This window comes from Molothrus aeneus, chromosome 1 (genome assembly GCF_037042795.1).
Source record: "Molothrus aeneus isolate 106 chromosome 1, BPBGC_Maene_1.0, whole genome shotgun sequence".
Lineage (NCBI taxonomy): Eukaryota > Metazoa > Chordata > Aves > Passeriformes > Icteridae > Molothrus > Molothrus aeneus.
The window spans coordinates 152,610,092-152,624,606 of NC_089646.1; the positions used below are offsets into that span (position 1 = coordinate 152,610,092).

The 14,515-nt window shown below is 50.5% G+C and overlaps 4 protein-coding genes across 4 annotated transcripts; all 4 read right to left on the reverse strand.

Annotated features, from left to right (window-relative positions):
- Nucleotides 1–2,672: 2,672 nt before the first annotated feature.
- LOC136555810 (feather beta keratin-like) lies at nucleotides 2,673–2,981 on the reverse strand. The gene has a single exon (XM_066548839.1). It carries the CDS (start codon nucleotides 2,979–2,981, stop codon nucleotides 2,673–2,675), a length of 309 nt encoding a protein of 102 aa, XP_066404936.1.
- A 2,792-nt stretch (nucleotides 2,982–5,773) lies between these two features.
- On the reverse strand, nucleotides 5,774–6,082 carry LOC136555818 (feather beta keratin-like). The gene has a single exon (XM_066548852.1). The coding sequence runs from the start codon at nucleotides 6,080–6,082 to the stop codon at nucleotides 5,774–5,776; it is 309 nt and encodes a 102-aa protein (XP_066404949.1).
- A 2,938-nt stretch (nucleotides 6,083–9,020) lies between these two features.
- On the reverse strand, nucleotides 9,021–9,329 carry LOC136557216 (feather beta keratin-like). Its single transcript, XM_066550895.1, has one exon. It carries the CDS (start codon nucleotides 9,327–9,329, stop codon nucleotides 9,021–9,023), a length of 309 nt encoding a protein of 102 aa, XP_066406992.1.
- Nucleotides 9,330–12,257: 2,928 nt separating this feature from the next.
- On the reverse strand, nucleotides 12,258–12,566 carry LOC136555828 (feather beta keratin-like). The gene has a single exon (XM_066548862.1). It carries the CDS (start codon nucleotides 12,564–12,566, stop codon nucleotides 12,258–12,260), a length of 309 nt encoding a protein of 102 aa, XP_066404959.1.
- Between the last annotated feature and the right edge of the window lie 1,949 nt (nucleotides 12,567–14,515).

The window sequence follows — 14,515 nt, forward strand, 5'->3', positions numbered from 1 at the left end:
AGGCTCTGGGCTGGCTTTTATGCTGGTTCTGGAGGGGCGGGACAGCCTTGTCTCCTGGCCTTGGGGCATTTTGCAGGCCACAGTTCCTGCTTAGCTCATAGTGGTGAGTCATGAGGTGAGGAGTGTTTTTCATCCCACAGCTCTGCAATGTCATGTCCTACTTTTGACTCCACGTCCATCTGACATGGGCGGCAGCTTTTAAATACAAGTATTAGAGACCAAGGGCGGTGCATGAGGATGTTTTTTGTGGAGGGCTGTGTACGTGAGCTTTGGGCAGTGGGGTGCCAACAGTGAAGTCACGCAATGTCCCTGGTGTGCTGTGGTTTGTGTGTGTCTTGTGGAGAGGGTCCTCATTCCCCCACAGCCATGTCAGGCTCATCTGGGCTTTGCAGCTCTTCTGGATATGAAGGGCGTCCCCTTGCATCATATTCTCTCCCTCCCTGTCCCTTTGCCAACATTCTAAACCTGTGTATATGCCAGGCCTTTCCTGCTGGATATGGGAGAACAATCCCTGTGATCCCTTTTCTGCTTTCCGATGTCTTTTGTTTGTTCTTCCCGTGGCACTTGTCTTAGCAGGATCCAACAAGGTCACACTGTGGGGTCCCATTGCTGGGCTCTGAGTGAAACCTGGAAAGGAAACCTGGTGAAGGATAAGAAGAAGATGTGAGGAGCAGTTGGAGGAACTACAGGATTCACTTTTCAGAAAAAGATGGTTGACCTTGTTACTCTCTAGAGGTACTAGAAGAAAAATTTGAACATTGGTTTTGCCTGACATAGACTTGCACGTTGTGATGTGGGGAGTGTTTTCTTTCCTGTAATCCTTCAGTGTCTGGTCCTGCTCTTGAGGCCGTTTCCATCTGACATTGACAGTAGCGTTTAAGTGAGTTGGAATTTGGGAGGATTTTCTTGCAAGATGTGTGTCAGAGAAACCAGAATATGCAACAAAAGCCTAGGAACAATATGGGTGTCATCAATGAGGTCATTCTGTGGCACTCGTGTGGTTAACTTTGTGTGTGTGCTGTGAATTTGGGCCCCATTCCACCACAGTCATGTCAGACTGGTCTGGCCTTTGCAGCTGTGCTTTGCATGAGGAGCTGCCCCTTCCATCACGGCCATTCCTCCTTTAATGTGTTGATGGTGTGTGTAAAAGAGACTGAAGACGTGACCAAGATTTGGAGAGGTGGGTTGTCATCAGTGAGGTCATCTCATGGAACTCATGGTTTTGGGGTTTTGTGTGTGTTGTGAAGAGGGGCCCTAAACTATCCCAGGTGTGTCAGGCTGGTCTGGGCTGTGCATCTGTGCCAGGTGTGAGCACCTGGACTCTTCCATTCCATGTTGGCAGTTGGAGATTTGAGTTGCCTCCTCAGTGAGCTGGCAGATGATGGAGTCTCTGCGCCCCCACTTGGTTATTCCACAAGTTAGAAGCACCTTAAGACTAAGGGTTAAAGGAATGTCCTGCATTCCAAGAGCAGAATATGTGAAGTTCTGCATCTGGACAGGAATTGCATTGTGCCCTGGCTCATGCTGTGGGCAGAGAGTCTGAAAAGTGGCTTTTGTGAGCAGGAGCCTGTGGTGCTGATCAAGAACACAGACCAGAAGGTTGCAGTGGGGAGTTACTTTAGTGGGGTATCACCTGTGTCCAAGACAGATTTCAGGGAATTGTTGCCATGTAGTCGTGAGAGGTGGCCCTTCCTCTCTTTAGAGCACTGGTGAGCTTCTGTAAGGAGTGGTATGGACAGTTCTGGCCTCGACAGCTGAAGAAGCACAAGGGGGTAGTGAATGAAGAGAGGTTGAGGGCCAGCAGATAGTGCAAGGCCTGGAGAATCTTTGCTAGAGGAGAGGCTTAGAGTGCTGGGACACTCAGGAGACAAGGCTGGGCAGAGGACTGTCACCAGTGTCCGGGAGCCCAGCTGTTCTCAACATTGCACACATGAAGGGAAAGGGGGTCCGTGCACGAGTGAAAATAGATGGAATTCCATGGGCAGAGGAAGGAAGGATTGTTCAGTATGTGTGGATTGTCCCAGAGTATAAGAGACAAAGGGGTCCATCTTCTTGGAGGTCCAAAATTGAACTGGCCATAATCGTGGAAATCCTGCTCCTGCCAGGTCTGCTTGAGCATAGGTAATGGAAGCACTTGCTCTCGAGATTTCCTGCCCAAGTGGATGCTCTTGTTCCTCTGTCCATGGGGAGGACTCAAAAGTGCTGCTAGGAAGAGAATTTTTCAAGTGTCTTCTGGCATAGAGTGACTTAGGCAGAGCAGTGCCCAGGAGAGAGTTGTTGCGTCCAAGCCTTTGGTAGATGAGGGGATGGACTTGTGTCATGTTCAGGAAGGTCCACTACTCTCCCCTGTTTTCCATATCAGTGTTGGTTATTCCTGGTGGGGACATATTTGCTAAGAAATGTTCTTTGCTCCCTTTCCATCCCACATAATGGTTGAGTGCTGGCATTGCACAGAGTGAGGATGTGAGACCATTGGAATTCGAAAATAATAGGAAGCAACTCAGATTGTGCAGCAAGTAAACTTTATTGAAGTGAAAGAATGCTGAGAAAGAGGAAGCTGGAGGAATCAGGTGTGAGGTAAAAGTATAGAGACCATCAGCGGAGGTGCTTTGCTTGCAGGAGCTGTTGGCAGCGCCCAGAGCTGGGGGTGTCAGGGGTGGTGCTGAGGGCCCTTAGCAGATGTAGCCGCCCCTTCTGCCAGAGCAGCCCAGACCTCCCAGGCCGTAGCCAAGGCCAAAGCCAAATCCGCTAGAGATGGGCTGTCCCTGGGCATTGAGCTCAGTGCCCACGGCAGCCGAGGAGGTGGATCCGATGGCGGTGTTCTGGGGGAAGGAGGTCATGATGGGTCCTGGCAGGGTGACCAGCACAGGGGAAGGGTTGATGATGACACGGGAATCCTGGCATTGCAGGGCACAGGGCTCGTTGCAGCTGTTGGCCAGCGGGGTGGGTCCGCAGGGACTGCAGATGTTGTTGCAGGCCATGGGTGTGGTGTGGAAGGTGCCTGGAAGAAAGGGGGGTAAGGTGTGAGAGGGGTGTGGGGGCACGAGGGGCAGTGATGCAGGAGGGTGAGTTATGTGGAGGCTGTTGTGGGGCTGTGGGGAGGCGTGAGGGCTGCTGAGGCTGGGGCTGAGCGTGCTGGAAGAGAGGGGCCAGGGCTGCAGGAGCAGGAGGGTAAGGAGCATGAGGCTCACCTTGTTGCTGGCAGGCGCAAGAGGAGAAGGCTTGAAGAGAATTGTGTGAGGGAGAGAAGCTCTGGGCCGGCTTTTATGCTGGTTCTGGATTGGCGGGACTGCCTTGTCCCATGGCCTTGGGACATTTTGCAGGCCGCTGTTCCTTGCTGGCTGAGCGGTGAGTCCTGAGGTGGGGCGGGTTTTTCATCCTGTAACTCTACACTGTCATGTCCAGCTTTTTAGTGTGTGTCTATCTGACCTCAGAAACGTTAAATGCAAGTATTAGAGACCAAAGGATGTTGATGATGATGGTTTTTTTGGAGTGGTGTGGATGTGACCAAAGCTTTGGACAATGGAGTGTCAACAGTGAAGTCACCCAATGTCCCATGTGTGCTGTTGTTTGTGGGTGTCTTGTGGAGTGGGTCCTCATTCCCCCACAGCCATGTTAGGACCTTCTGGGCTTTGCAGCTCTTCTGCGGCTGACTGGTGTCCCCTTGGATCACATCTCTCCCTCCCTGTCCATTGCCAACATTCTAAACCTGTTTATGTATCAAGCCTTTCCTGCTGGATATTGGAAAACAATCCCTGTGGTTTGGGGTCTCTTGTCTGGCCCTGTAATATCTTGTGTTAATTCATCATTAGCGCTCATCTCAGTTGGTCCCAGGTAGGTTACACTGAGGGGGTCCCACTGCTGCGCTCTGAGTGACACCTTGAAAGGAAACGTAGTGAAGGATAAGAAGATGATGTCTGTGGAGCCCTTGAAGGACCTGAATACATTCAGTTTTCAGAAGAAATGTATTGACCTTTTTACTCTCTCAAGGTACCTGAATGGCAATCAGGATATCAGTATTTGTAGCCCAGCCTGATGAGTCATGAGTTCCTTCCTGCAACTCTACAATTCCAAATCCTGCCTTGTGAGCATGTCCATCTCACCTTGGCATCAGCTTTAAAGTGAGAGTTGGTATTTGGAAGGATTTACTTGGTGGATGCCTGTAAGAGAAACCAAAATAAACCACAAATGCCTCTGAAAGTTGGGATGTCATCAATGAGTTCAACCCATGGGACATGTGTGTTTTGGTTTGTGGCTGCATTTGAGAGAGAGATCCCATTCCTTTACAGCCCTGTCAGGTTGCTCTGGGCTTTGTGGCTGTGCAAGGCAGTAGACCTGCCCTTTCCAGTGCATTTACTCCCTCCCACCTTGCCTATGGATTTCCAGGGAACTTGTTCCTGAACTCACGGATGGGACAAATTTTTCCCCTACAAAGCGTTTCCTCGTGCAGATCATACAAGGTGATGTTAGGCAGTTAGAGTTGAATTTGGAGGGCAAAATCCTGTCTTAGTTACCTCTGTTTTCCATACAGAAAGAAAGAATTTTACTGTGGGTGATGAGGGAGCCATGGCTGGTGTTTACCTCCACCTCTTAGCAATGTCTTTGGCAGTGTCTCCTACTTCATCATACCCGACCATGCAAGGATGTACAGGTGGTGTAAAGGGTCAGTGATGTGGACTGCTCTATTTATATAATATTTAAATAATGTGACCTGAAGCCTTGTGATGCAAAGTCAAGCTGGAGTCAAAATCCAAATGGAGTAGCTCAATAGTTGTATCCCTGTGGCTAACTCTTTTCAACATCCTCAAAAATGACATGAGTCAGTGTGAGAAGTTCTGGGGCTCCCCAGTGGAGGAGGCCCACAGACTTAGTGAAACAAGGTCAGTTCAGGACTACCAAAATATTTAAAGGGCTGAAAGGGTTTTTCATAGAGAACTTAAATAGCTGGGACTTGCAGGAAACCAGACTGGATTGGGATTGTTACCAGTGTGTGTAAATCCCGGATGGCAGGGAATGAAGCCGCGGGATTACATCTCTTCTCAGTGCCGCACATGTGGTGAAGGAAAAGTCAGCAATGGCACAAGTAAAAACAGATGGAATTCCAAGGGCTGAGCAGACAAGCCTTTCTTAGTGTGAGGTTGGTCACAGCGTGGAAGAGGTGCAGGAGTTTATTTGTCCAGAGAGATGAAAACCTGAAGTGTCCATGGTTCTGGAAATCCTTCCCTGGGTAGCCTTCCTTGAGCAGAGGGGATGGAAACCCTTGCAGCACTTTCTGAGTTTCTCTGAGAGTGAATGATATTGTGATTGTTTGTGTGGTTTGAGAGTTGTGATGGGAGGACATCTTGTTCAGCATATGCTTGCATGGAGAGACTTAACCAGAAGAATGAGCAGGAGAGCATTGTTTTGTTAAAGCCTTTGGTATGGCAGGAGATGTGATTTTGTCATATTCTGGATGATTATGATTCAACCCAGCTTCATGTGGCTGTCCTGGTTGTTACTGTTGGGGTTCTACTTGTTTAGGAAGGTGTTGTGCTCCTTTGCCATCCAGCCAAGGGTGAGGGTATGAGAGTTTTGGAATTCAAATGAAGAGGAAACATGTGAGGCTTTGATGCAGGAAAACTTTATTAACAAAAAAGCATTAAAAGGCACGGAAGAGAATTTAAGGGATCCAGAGTATGGTGGAAGTAGAGAGACCATCAGTGGAGGTGCTTTGCTTGCAGGAGCTGTTGGCAGCGCCCAGAGCTGGTGGTGTCAGGGGTGGTGCTGAGGGCCCTTAGCAGATGTAGCCGCCCCTTCTGCCATAGCAGCCCAGGCCTCCCAGGCCGTAGCCAAGGCCAAAGCCAAATCCGCCAGAGATGGGCTGTCCCTGGGCATTGAGCTCAGTGCCCAGAGCAGCCGAGGAGGTGGATCCGACGGCGGTGTTCTGGGGGAAGGAGGTCATGATGGGTCCTGGCAGGGTGACCAGCACAGGGGAAGGGTTGATGATGACGCGGGAATCCTGGCATTGCAGGGCACAGGGCTCGTTGCAGCTGTTGGCCAGCGGGGTGGGTCCGCAGGGACTGCAGCGGTTGTAGCAGGCCATGGGTGTGGTGTGGAGGATGCCTGGAAGAGAAAGAATGAATTTAGACAGGGTTGTGGGTATGCGAGGGGCAGTGATGCAGGAGAGTGAGGGAGTGTGGAGGCTGTTGTGGGGCCTTGGGGAGGCGTGAGGTCTGCTGAGCCTGGGGCTTTGCGTGCTGGGAGAGAGGGGCCAGGGCTGCAGGAACTAGAGGGTCAGGGCTTGAGGCTTACCTTGTTGTTGGCAGGAGCAGGAGGAGAAGGCTTGAGGAGAAGTGTTTGAGGCAGAGAGGCTCTGGGCTGGCTTTTATGCTGGTTCTGGAGGGGCGGGACAGCCTTGTCTCCTGGCCTTGGGGCATTTTGCAGGCCACAGTTCCTGCTTAGCTCATAGTGGTGAGTCATGAGGTGAGGAGTGTTTTTCATCCCACAGCTCTGCAATGTCATGTCCTACTTTTGACTCCACGTCCATCTGACATGGGCGGCAGCTTTTAAATACAAGTATTAGAGACCAAGGGCGGTGCATGAGGATGTTTTTTGTGGAGGGCTGTGTACGTGAGCTTTGGGCAGTGGGGTGCCAACAGTGAAGTCACGCAATGTCCCTGGTGTGCTGTGGTTTGTGTGTGTCTTGTGGAGAGGGTCCTCATTCCCCCACAGCCATGTCAGGCTCATCTGGGCTTTGCAGCTCTTCTGGATATGAAGGGCGTCCCCTTGCATCATATTCTCTCCCTCCCTGTCCCTTTGCCAACATTCTAAACCTGTGTATATGCCAGGCCTTTCCTGCTGGATATGGGAGAACAATCCCTGTGATCCCTTTTCTGCTTTCCGATGTCTTTTGTTTGTTCTTCCCGTGGCACTTGTCTTAGCAGGATCCAACAAGGTCACACTGTGGGGTCCCATTGCTGGGCTCTGAGTGAAACCTGGAAAGGAAACCTGGTGAAGGATAAGAAGAAGATGTGAGGAGCAGTTGGAGGAACTACAGGATTCACTTTTCAGAAAAAGATGGTTGACCTTGTTACTCTCTAGAGGTACTAGAAGAAAAATTTGAACATTGGTTTTGCCTGACATAGACTTGCACGTTGTGATGTGGGGAGTGTTTTCTTTCCTGTAATCCTTCAGTGTCTGGTCCTGCTCTTGAGGCCGTTTCCATCTGACATTGACAGTAGCGTTTAAGTGAGTTGGAATTTGGGAGGATTTTCTTGCAAGATGTGTGTCAGAGAAACCAGAATATGCAACAAAAGCCTAGGAACAATATGGGTGTCATCAATGAGGTCATTCTGTGGCACTCGTGTGGTTAACTTTGTGTGTGTGCTGTGAATTTGGGCCCCATTCCACCACAGTCATGTCAGACTGGTCTGGCCTTTGCAGCTGTGCTTTGCATGAGGAGCTGCCCCTTCCATCACGGCCATTCCTCCTTTAATGTGTTGATGGTGTGTGTAAAAGAGACTGAAGACGTGACCAAGATTTGGAGAGGTGGGTTGTCATCAGTGAGGTCATCTCATGGAACTCATGGTTTTGGGGTTTTGTGTGTGTTGTGAAGAGGGGCCCTAAACTATCCCAGGTGTGTCAGGCTGGTCTGGGCTGTGCATCTGTGCCAGGTGTGAGCACCTGGACTCTTCCATTCCATGTTGGCAGTTGGAGATTTGAGTTGCCTCCTCAGTGAGCTGGCAGATGATGGAGTCTCTGCGCCCCCACTTGGTTATTCCACAAGTTAGAAGCACCTTAAGACTAAGGGTTAAAGGAATGTCCTGCATTCCAAGAGCAGAATATGTGAAGTTCTGCATCTGGACAGGAATTGCATTGTGCCCTGGCTCATGCTGTGGGCAGAGAGTCTGAAAAGTGGCTTTTGTGAGCAGGAGCCTGTGGTGCTGATCAAGAACACAGACCAGAAGGTTGCAGTGGGGAGTTACTTTAGTGGGGTATCACCTGTGTCCAAGACAGATTTCAGGGAATTGTTGCCATGTAGTCGTGAGAGGTGGCCCTTCCTCTCTTTAGAGCACTGGTGAGCTTCTGTAAGGAGTGGTATGGACAGTTCTGGCCTCGACAGCTGAAGAAGCACAAGGGGGTAGTGAACGAAGAGAGGTTGAGGGCCAGCAGATAGTGCAAGGCCTGGAGAATCTTTGCTAGAGGAGAGGCTTAGAGTGCTGGGACACTCAGGAGACAAGGCTGGGCAGAGGACTGTCACCAGTGTCCGGGAGCCCAGCTGTTCTCAACATTGCACACATGAAGGGAAAGGGGGTCCGTACACGAGTGAAAATAGATGGAATTCCATGGGCAGAGGAAGGAAGGATTGTTCAGTATGTGTGGATTGTCCCAGACTATAAGAGACAAAGGGGTCCATCTCCTTGGAGGTCCAAAACTGAACTGGCCATAATCGTGGAAATCCTGCTCCTGCCAGGTCTGCTTGAGCATAGGTAATGGAAACACTTGCTCTCGAGATTTCCTGCCCAAGTGGATGCTCTTGTTCCTCTGTCCACGGGGAGGACTCAAAAGTGCTGCTAGGAAGAGAATTTTTCAAGTGTCTTCTGGCATAGAGTGACTTAGGCAGAGCAGTGCCCAGGAGAGAGTTGTTGGGTCCAAGCCGTTGGTAGATGAGAGGATGGACTTGTGTCATGTTCTGGAAGGTCCGCTACTCTCCCCTGTTTCCCATGTCAGCATTGGTTATTCCTGGTGGGGACATATTTGCTAAGAAATGTTCTTTGCTCCCTTTCCATCCCACATAATGGTTGAGTGCTGGCATTGCACAGAGTGAGGATGTGAGACCATTGGAATTCGAAAAACAATAGGAAGCAACTCAGTTTGTGATGCAAGTAAACTTTATTGAAGTGAAAGAATGCTGAGAAGGAAGAAGCTGGAGGAATCAGGTGTGAGGTGGAAGTAGAGAGACCATCAGCGGAGGTGCTTTGCTTGCAGGAGCTGTTGGCAGAGGCCAGATCTGGTGGTGTCAGGGGTGGTACTGAGGGCCCTTAGCAGATGTAGCCGCCCCTCCTGCCATAGCAGCCCAGGCCTCCCAGGCCGTAGCCAAGGCCAAAGCCAAATCCGCCAGAGATGGGCTGTCCCTGGGCATTGAGCTCAGTGCCCAGAGCAGCTGAGGAGGTGGATCCGACGGCGGTGCTCTGGGGGAAGGAGGTCATGATGGGTCCTGGCAGGGTGACCAGCACAGGGGAAGGGTTGATGATGACGCGGGAATCCTGGCATTGCAGGGCACAGGGCTCGTTGCAGCTGTTGGCCAGCGGGGTGGGTCCGCAGGGACTGCAGATGTTGTTGCAGGCCATGGGTGTGGTGTGGAGGGTGCCTGGAAGAGATGGGATGAGGTTAGACTGGGGTGTGGATGTGCGTGGGGCAGTGATTCAGGAGAGTGAGGTATTGTGGAGGCTCTAGTGGGGCTGTGGAGAGGCATGAGGACTGCTGAGTCTGGATCTGAGCATGCTGGAAGAGAGGGGCCAGGAGTGCAGGACAAGGAGGGTCAGGGATTGAAGCTCACCGGATTGTCAGCAGGAGCAGGAGGAGAAGGCTTGAGGAGAAGTGTGTGAGGGAGAGAGGCTCTGGGCTGGCTTTTATGCTGGTTCTGGAGGGGTGGGACATCCTTGTCCCATGGCCTTGGGGCATTTTGCAGGCCACAGTTCCTGGTTGACTCAGCGTCCTGAGTCCTGAGGTGGGGAATGTTTTCCATCCCCCACCTCTGCAGTGTCATGTTCTACTTTTGCATCTATGTCCATCTGACCTTGTCAGCAGCTTTTAAATGCAGGTGTTAGAGACCAAGGCTGTTGATGAAGATGTTTTTTTGGCCGGATGTGGATATGCCCAGAGCTTTGGACAGTGAGGTGTCAACAGTGAAGTCATGCAATGTCCCTGGCGTGCTGTAGTTTGTGGGTGTCTTGTGGAGAGGGTCCTCATTCCCCCACAGCCATGTCAGGCTCATCTGGGCTTTGCAGCTGTACTGGAGATGTAGGGTGTCCCCTTGCATCACATTCTCTCCCTCCCTGTCCCATTTCTGACATTCTAAACCTGTGCATATGCCCGGCCTTTCTTGCTGGATATGGAAGAACAATCCCTGTGACACCTTCCCTGCTGTCCAATGTCTTGTGTGGTTTCATCCGTAGTGCTCGTCTCCGCTAGGCCCAGCACGGTCACACTTTGGGGTCCCGTTTTGAGGCTCTGAGAGAAACATGGAAAGAAAACTGTTTGAAGGATACAGAAAGACTTGATGTTCAGTTGACGGAACTGTGGACATTTATTTTTCAAAAAAAATTGGTTGACCTTATTCCACTCTAGAGGTACTTGAACAGAAGTTTAACATGGCTTTTGTGTGTCATAGATTTGTGCGTTGTGATGTGAAGAATGTTTTTCTTCCCACAATCCTTCAGTGTCATGTCCTGCTCCTGAGGCCGTTTCCATCTGAACTTGGTGTCAGCTTTTAAGTGAGAGTTGGTATTTGTGAGGATTTGCTTTGAATATGTGCATCTGAATAACCAAAATATACAACAAATGCCTTGGAATTATATGGGCGTCATTCTGTCTATCGTGAGGTAATTCTGTGGCACTCATATAGGTTGCTTTGTGGATGTGTTGTGAAGAGGGGCCCAATTCCACCACAGTCATGTCAGGCTGGTTTTGGCTTTGCCACTGTGGTGTGCATGAGGAGCTGCCCCTTCCAGTCATTCCTCCTTTAAAGTGTGAGTATTTGAGACCAAAGGCTGGTGTTGATGGTGTGTGTCAAAGGGGACTGAATACATGACCTGAGTTTAGAGAAGTGTGGAGTCATCAGTGAGGTCAGCCTGTAAACTCCTGGTTTTGTATTTTGGATATCCTGTGACGAGGGGCCCCAAAGTATCCCAGGTCAGTCAGACTGGTCTGGGCTTTACATCTGTGCCAGGTGTGAGTGCCTGGACTCTTCCATTCCATGTCAGCAGTGGGAGTGTTGCCCCTTCAGCGAGCTGGCAGGTGATGGAGTGTCTAGATCACCACTTTTCTGTTCCACCATTCAGAAGGTCCTCAAGACTAAGGGTTTAAAGGAACCTCCCAAAGTTCAAACAAGAGAAATGTGAAGTTCTGCAACTGGATAGGAATTGCACTGGGCTCGGGATAATGCTGTGGGCAGAGAGTCTGAGAAGTGGCTTTTGTGAGCAGGACCCTGTGATGCTGATCAAGAACAGAGTGCTCAATAGGTTGCAGTGGGGCACTACTTCAGTGGTGGGTCACCTGTGTACAAGACAGATTTCAGGAAATTGTTGCCATGAAATTGTGAGAGGTGGCCCTTCCTCTCTTTAGAGCACTGGTGAGATCTCATGTGCAGTGATGTGGACAGTTCTGGCCTCGAGATGTGAAGAAGCACAAGGGGGTAGTGGACAAAGACCAGTTGAGGGCCACCAGCCACTTAAAGGGGCTGGTGGATCCTTGCTCGAGTACAGTCTGAGAGAGCTGAGACTCTGAGGAGACAAGGCTGGTGGGTGGTGGACCAAGTGTGTGGGAGCCCAGCTGTTCTCAGCACTGCACATGTGAAGGAAGAGAAGGCACAGGCACATTTGAAAATAAAGTGAATACCATGGGCAAAGAAAGGAAGAGTTTTTCAGTGTGTTTGGATGATCCCAGATTGTAAGAGAGAATGGGGTCCCTCTTCTTGGAGGTCCAAAATTGCACTGGCCATAATCCTGGAAATTCTTCTCTTGCTATGGGCCTGCTTGAGGAAGAGGGATGGAAGCATTTGCACTGTGGAGTTCCTGCCCAGGTGGATGCTCTTGTTCCTCTGTCCATGGGGAGGACTTGAGTGCTGCTGTGAAGGGAGTTTTTCAAGTGTATGCTGGCATAGAGTGACTTTGGCAGTGCAGTGCCCAGGAGAAAATTGGCTTGTCAAAGCTTTTTGGTCTCCCCTCTCCCCTGTTTCCCATGTCAACGTTGGTTGTTTTTGGTGGGGACATATTTGATAAGAAATGTTCTTTGCTCTCTTTGCATCCCACATAATGGTTGAGTGCTGGCATTGCACTGGGCAAGGATGTGAGACCATTAGAATTCAAAAAGAAGAGCAAGCAACTCAGTTTATGATGCAAGAAAAGTTTATTAAGTGAAAGAATGCTGAGAAGGAAGAAGCTGGAGGAATCAGGTATGAGGTGGAAGTAGAGAGACCATCAGCCAAGGTGCTTTGCTTGCAGGAGCTGTTGGCAGAGGCCAGAGCTGGTGGTGTCAGGGGGTGGTGCTGAGGGCCCTTAGCAGATGTAGCCGCCCCTTCTGCCAGAGCAGCCCAGGCCTCCCAGGCCGTAGCCAAGGCCAAAGCCAAATCCGCCAGAGATGGGCTGTCCCTGGGCATTGAGCTCAGTGCCCAGAGCAGCCGAGGAGGTGGATCCGACGGCGGTGTTCTGGGGGAAGGAGGTCATGATGGGTCCTGGCAGGGTGACCAGCACAGGGGAAGGGTTGATGATGACACGGGAATCCTGGCATTGCAGGGCACAGGGCTCGTTGCAGCTGTTGGCCAGCGGGGTGGGTCCGCAGGGACTGCAGATGTTGTTGCAGGCCATCGGTGTGGTGTGGAGGGTGCCTGGAAGAGAGGAGTGAGGCAGGGTAGTGGCGTGGGATTGCAGGAAGCAAAGTGTATCCCACGTGAGGGAGTGAGGAGGCTGTTGTGGGGCTGTGGGGAGGTGTGAGGGCTGCTGAGGCTGGCGCTGAGCTTGCTGGAAGAGAGGGGTCAGGGCTTCAGGATCAGGAGGGTCAGGGGTTTGAAGCTCACCTGGTTGTCAGCAGGAGCAGGCGGAGAAGGCTTGAGGAGAAGTGTGTGTGAGCGAGAGAGGCTCTGGGCCGGCTTTTATGCTGGTTCTGGAGGGGTGGGACATCCTTGTCCCGTGCAGGCCGCAGTTTCTGGTTGGCTCAGAGTGGTGAGTGCTGAGGTGGGGAATGTTTTCCATCCCTCAACTCTGCAGTGTCATGTTCTACTTTTGAATCCATGTCCTTCTGACCTTGTCAGCAGCTTTTAAATGCAAGTATTAGAGACCAAGGGGTGTTGATGATGATGTCTTTTGTTGAGGGCTATGGATGTGAGCTTTGGACAGTGGGGTGCCAACAGTGAAGTCACGCAATGTCTCATGTGTGCTGTGGTTTGTGGGTGTCTTGTGGAGAGGGTCCTCATTCCGCTACAGTAATGTCAGATTCATCTGGGCTTTGCAGCTTTTCTGGGGGTGATGCGTGTCCCTTTCCATCACATTCTCTTACTCTTTGTCCCATTGCCAAAGTTCTACACCTGTTTATGTATCAAGTCTTTCCTGTTGGGCATGGGAAAGCAATCCTTGTAGTTTGGAAACTCTTTTCAGCTCCTGCAATGTCTTGTGATTTTTTCATTCATAGCACTCATCTCCGCTGGCCCCAGCTAGTTCATGCTGTGAGGTCCTACTGCTGGACTCTGAGTGACACCTGGAAAGGAAAACTGGTGAAGGATAAGAAGATGATGTCTGTGGAGCCCTTGAAGGACCAGAATACATTCAATTTTCAGAACCACTGTGTTGACCTTTTTACTCTCTCAAGGTACCTGAATGGAAATCATAACATAAATTTTACCTGGCCAGGCCTGACGAGTCATGAGCTGGGGACTGTTTTCCTTCCTGCAACTCTCAAATGTGAAATCCTGCTGCTGTGACTGTGTCCATCCGACCTTGGCAGCAGCTTTAAAGTGAGAGTTGGTGTTTGGGAGGATTTGCTTGGTAGGTGCATGTCAGAGAAACCAGAATAAACCACTAAAGCCTATGAAACTCGAGATGTCAGCAATGAGTTCAACCCATGGGACAGCAGGTGTGTTTTGGTTTGTGGCTGCATTTGAGACAGGGACCCCATTCCTTTACAGCCCTGTCAGGCTGTGCTGGGCTTTGTGGCTGTGCTGGGCATCAGGTCCTGCCCCTTCCATGCATTTACTCCCTGCCACCTTGCCCATGGATTTCCAGGGAGCTTGTTCTTGTAGACAAAGATGGGACAATTTTTCCCCTCCAAAGCATTTCCAAGTTCAGCTCGTACAAGGTGATTAGGGGCAGTTAGAGTTGATTATGGAGGGGAAAATCCTGTCTTAGGGACCACTCTGTTACCTACAGAAAAAAAGAATCTTACTGTGGGTGATGAGGGAGCCATGGTTGGTGTTTATCTCTACCTCAGCAATGTCTTTGGAGTGTCTGCATCATTGCAGACTATGCAAGGATGTACAGGTGGTGTGAAGGGTCAGTGAGGTGGACTGCTCTAGTTAGATAATAGTGAAACAACATGACCTGGAGCCTTGTGATCGAAAGTCAAGCTGAAGTCAAACTTCAAATGAAGTAGCTCAAGAGTCGTATCCATGAGGCCAAAACTGTTCAACATCCTCAAAACTGACGTCAGTAGGTGTGAACAGTTCTGGGCTCCCCAGGGGAGGAAGACCACAGAATCAGTGAATCAAGGCCATTGTTTAGTGTAGAGCCACCAAGATCTTTAAAGGGCTGGAAGGATTTTTCAG

Excerpts from the sequence above, each read along its gene's own strand:
- LOC136555828 (XM_066548862.1), bottom strand. The coding sequence starts at position 12,566 with ATGGCCTGCAACAACATCTGCAGTCCCTGCGGACCCACCCCGCTGGCC.
- LOC136557216 (XM_066550895.1), bottom strand. The coding sequence starts at position 9,329 with ATGGCCTGCAACAACATCTGCAGTCCCTGCGGACCCACCCCGCTGGCC.
- LOC136555818 (XM_066548852.1), bottom strand. The coding sequence starts at position 6,082 with ATGGCCTGCTACAACCGCTGCAGTCCCTGCGGACCCACCCCGCTGGCC.
- LOC136555810 (XM_066548839.1), bottom strand. The coding sequence starts at position 2,981 with ATGGCCTGCAACAACATCTGCAGTCCCTGCGGACCCACCCCGCTGGCC.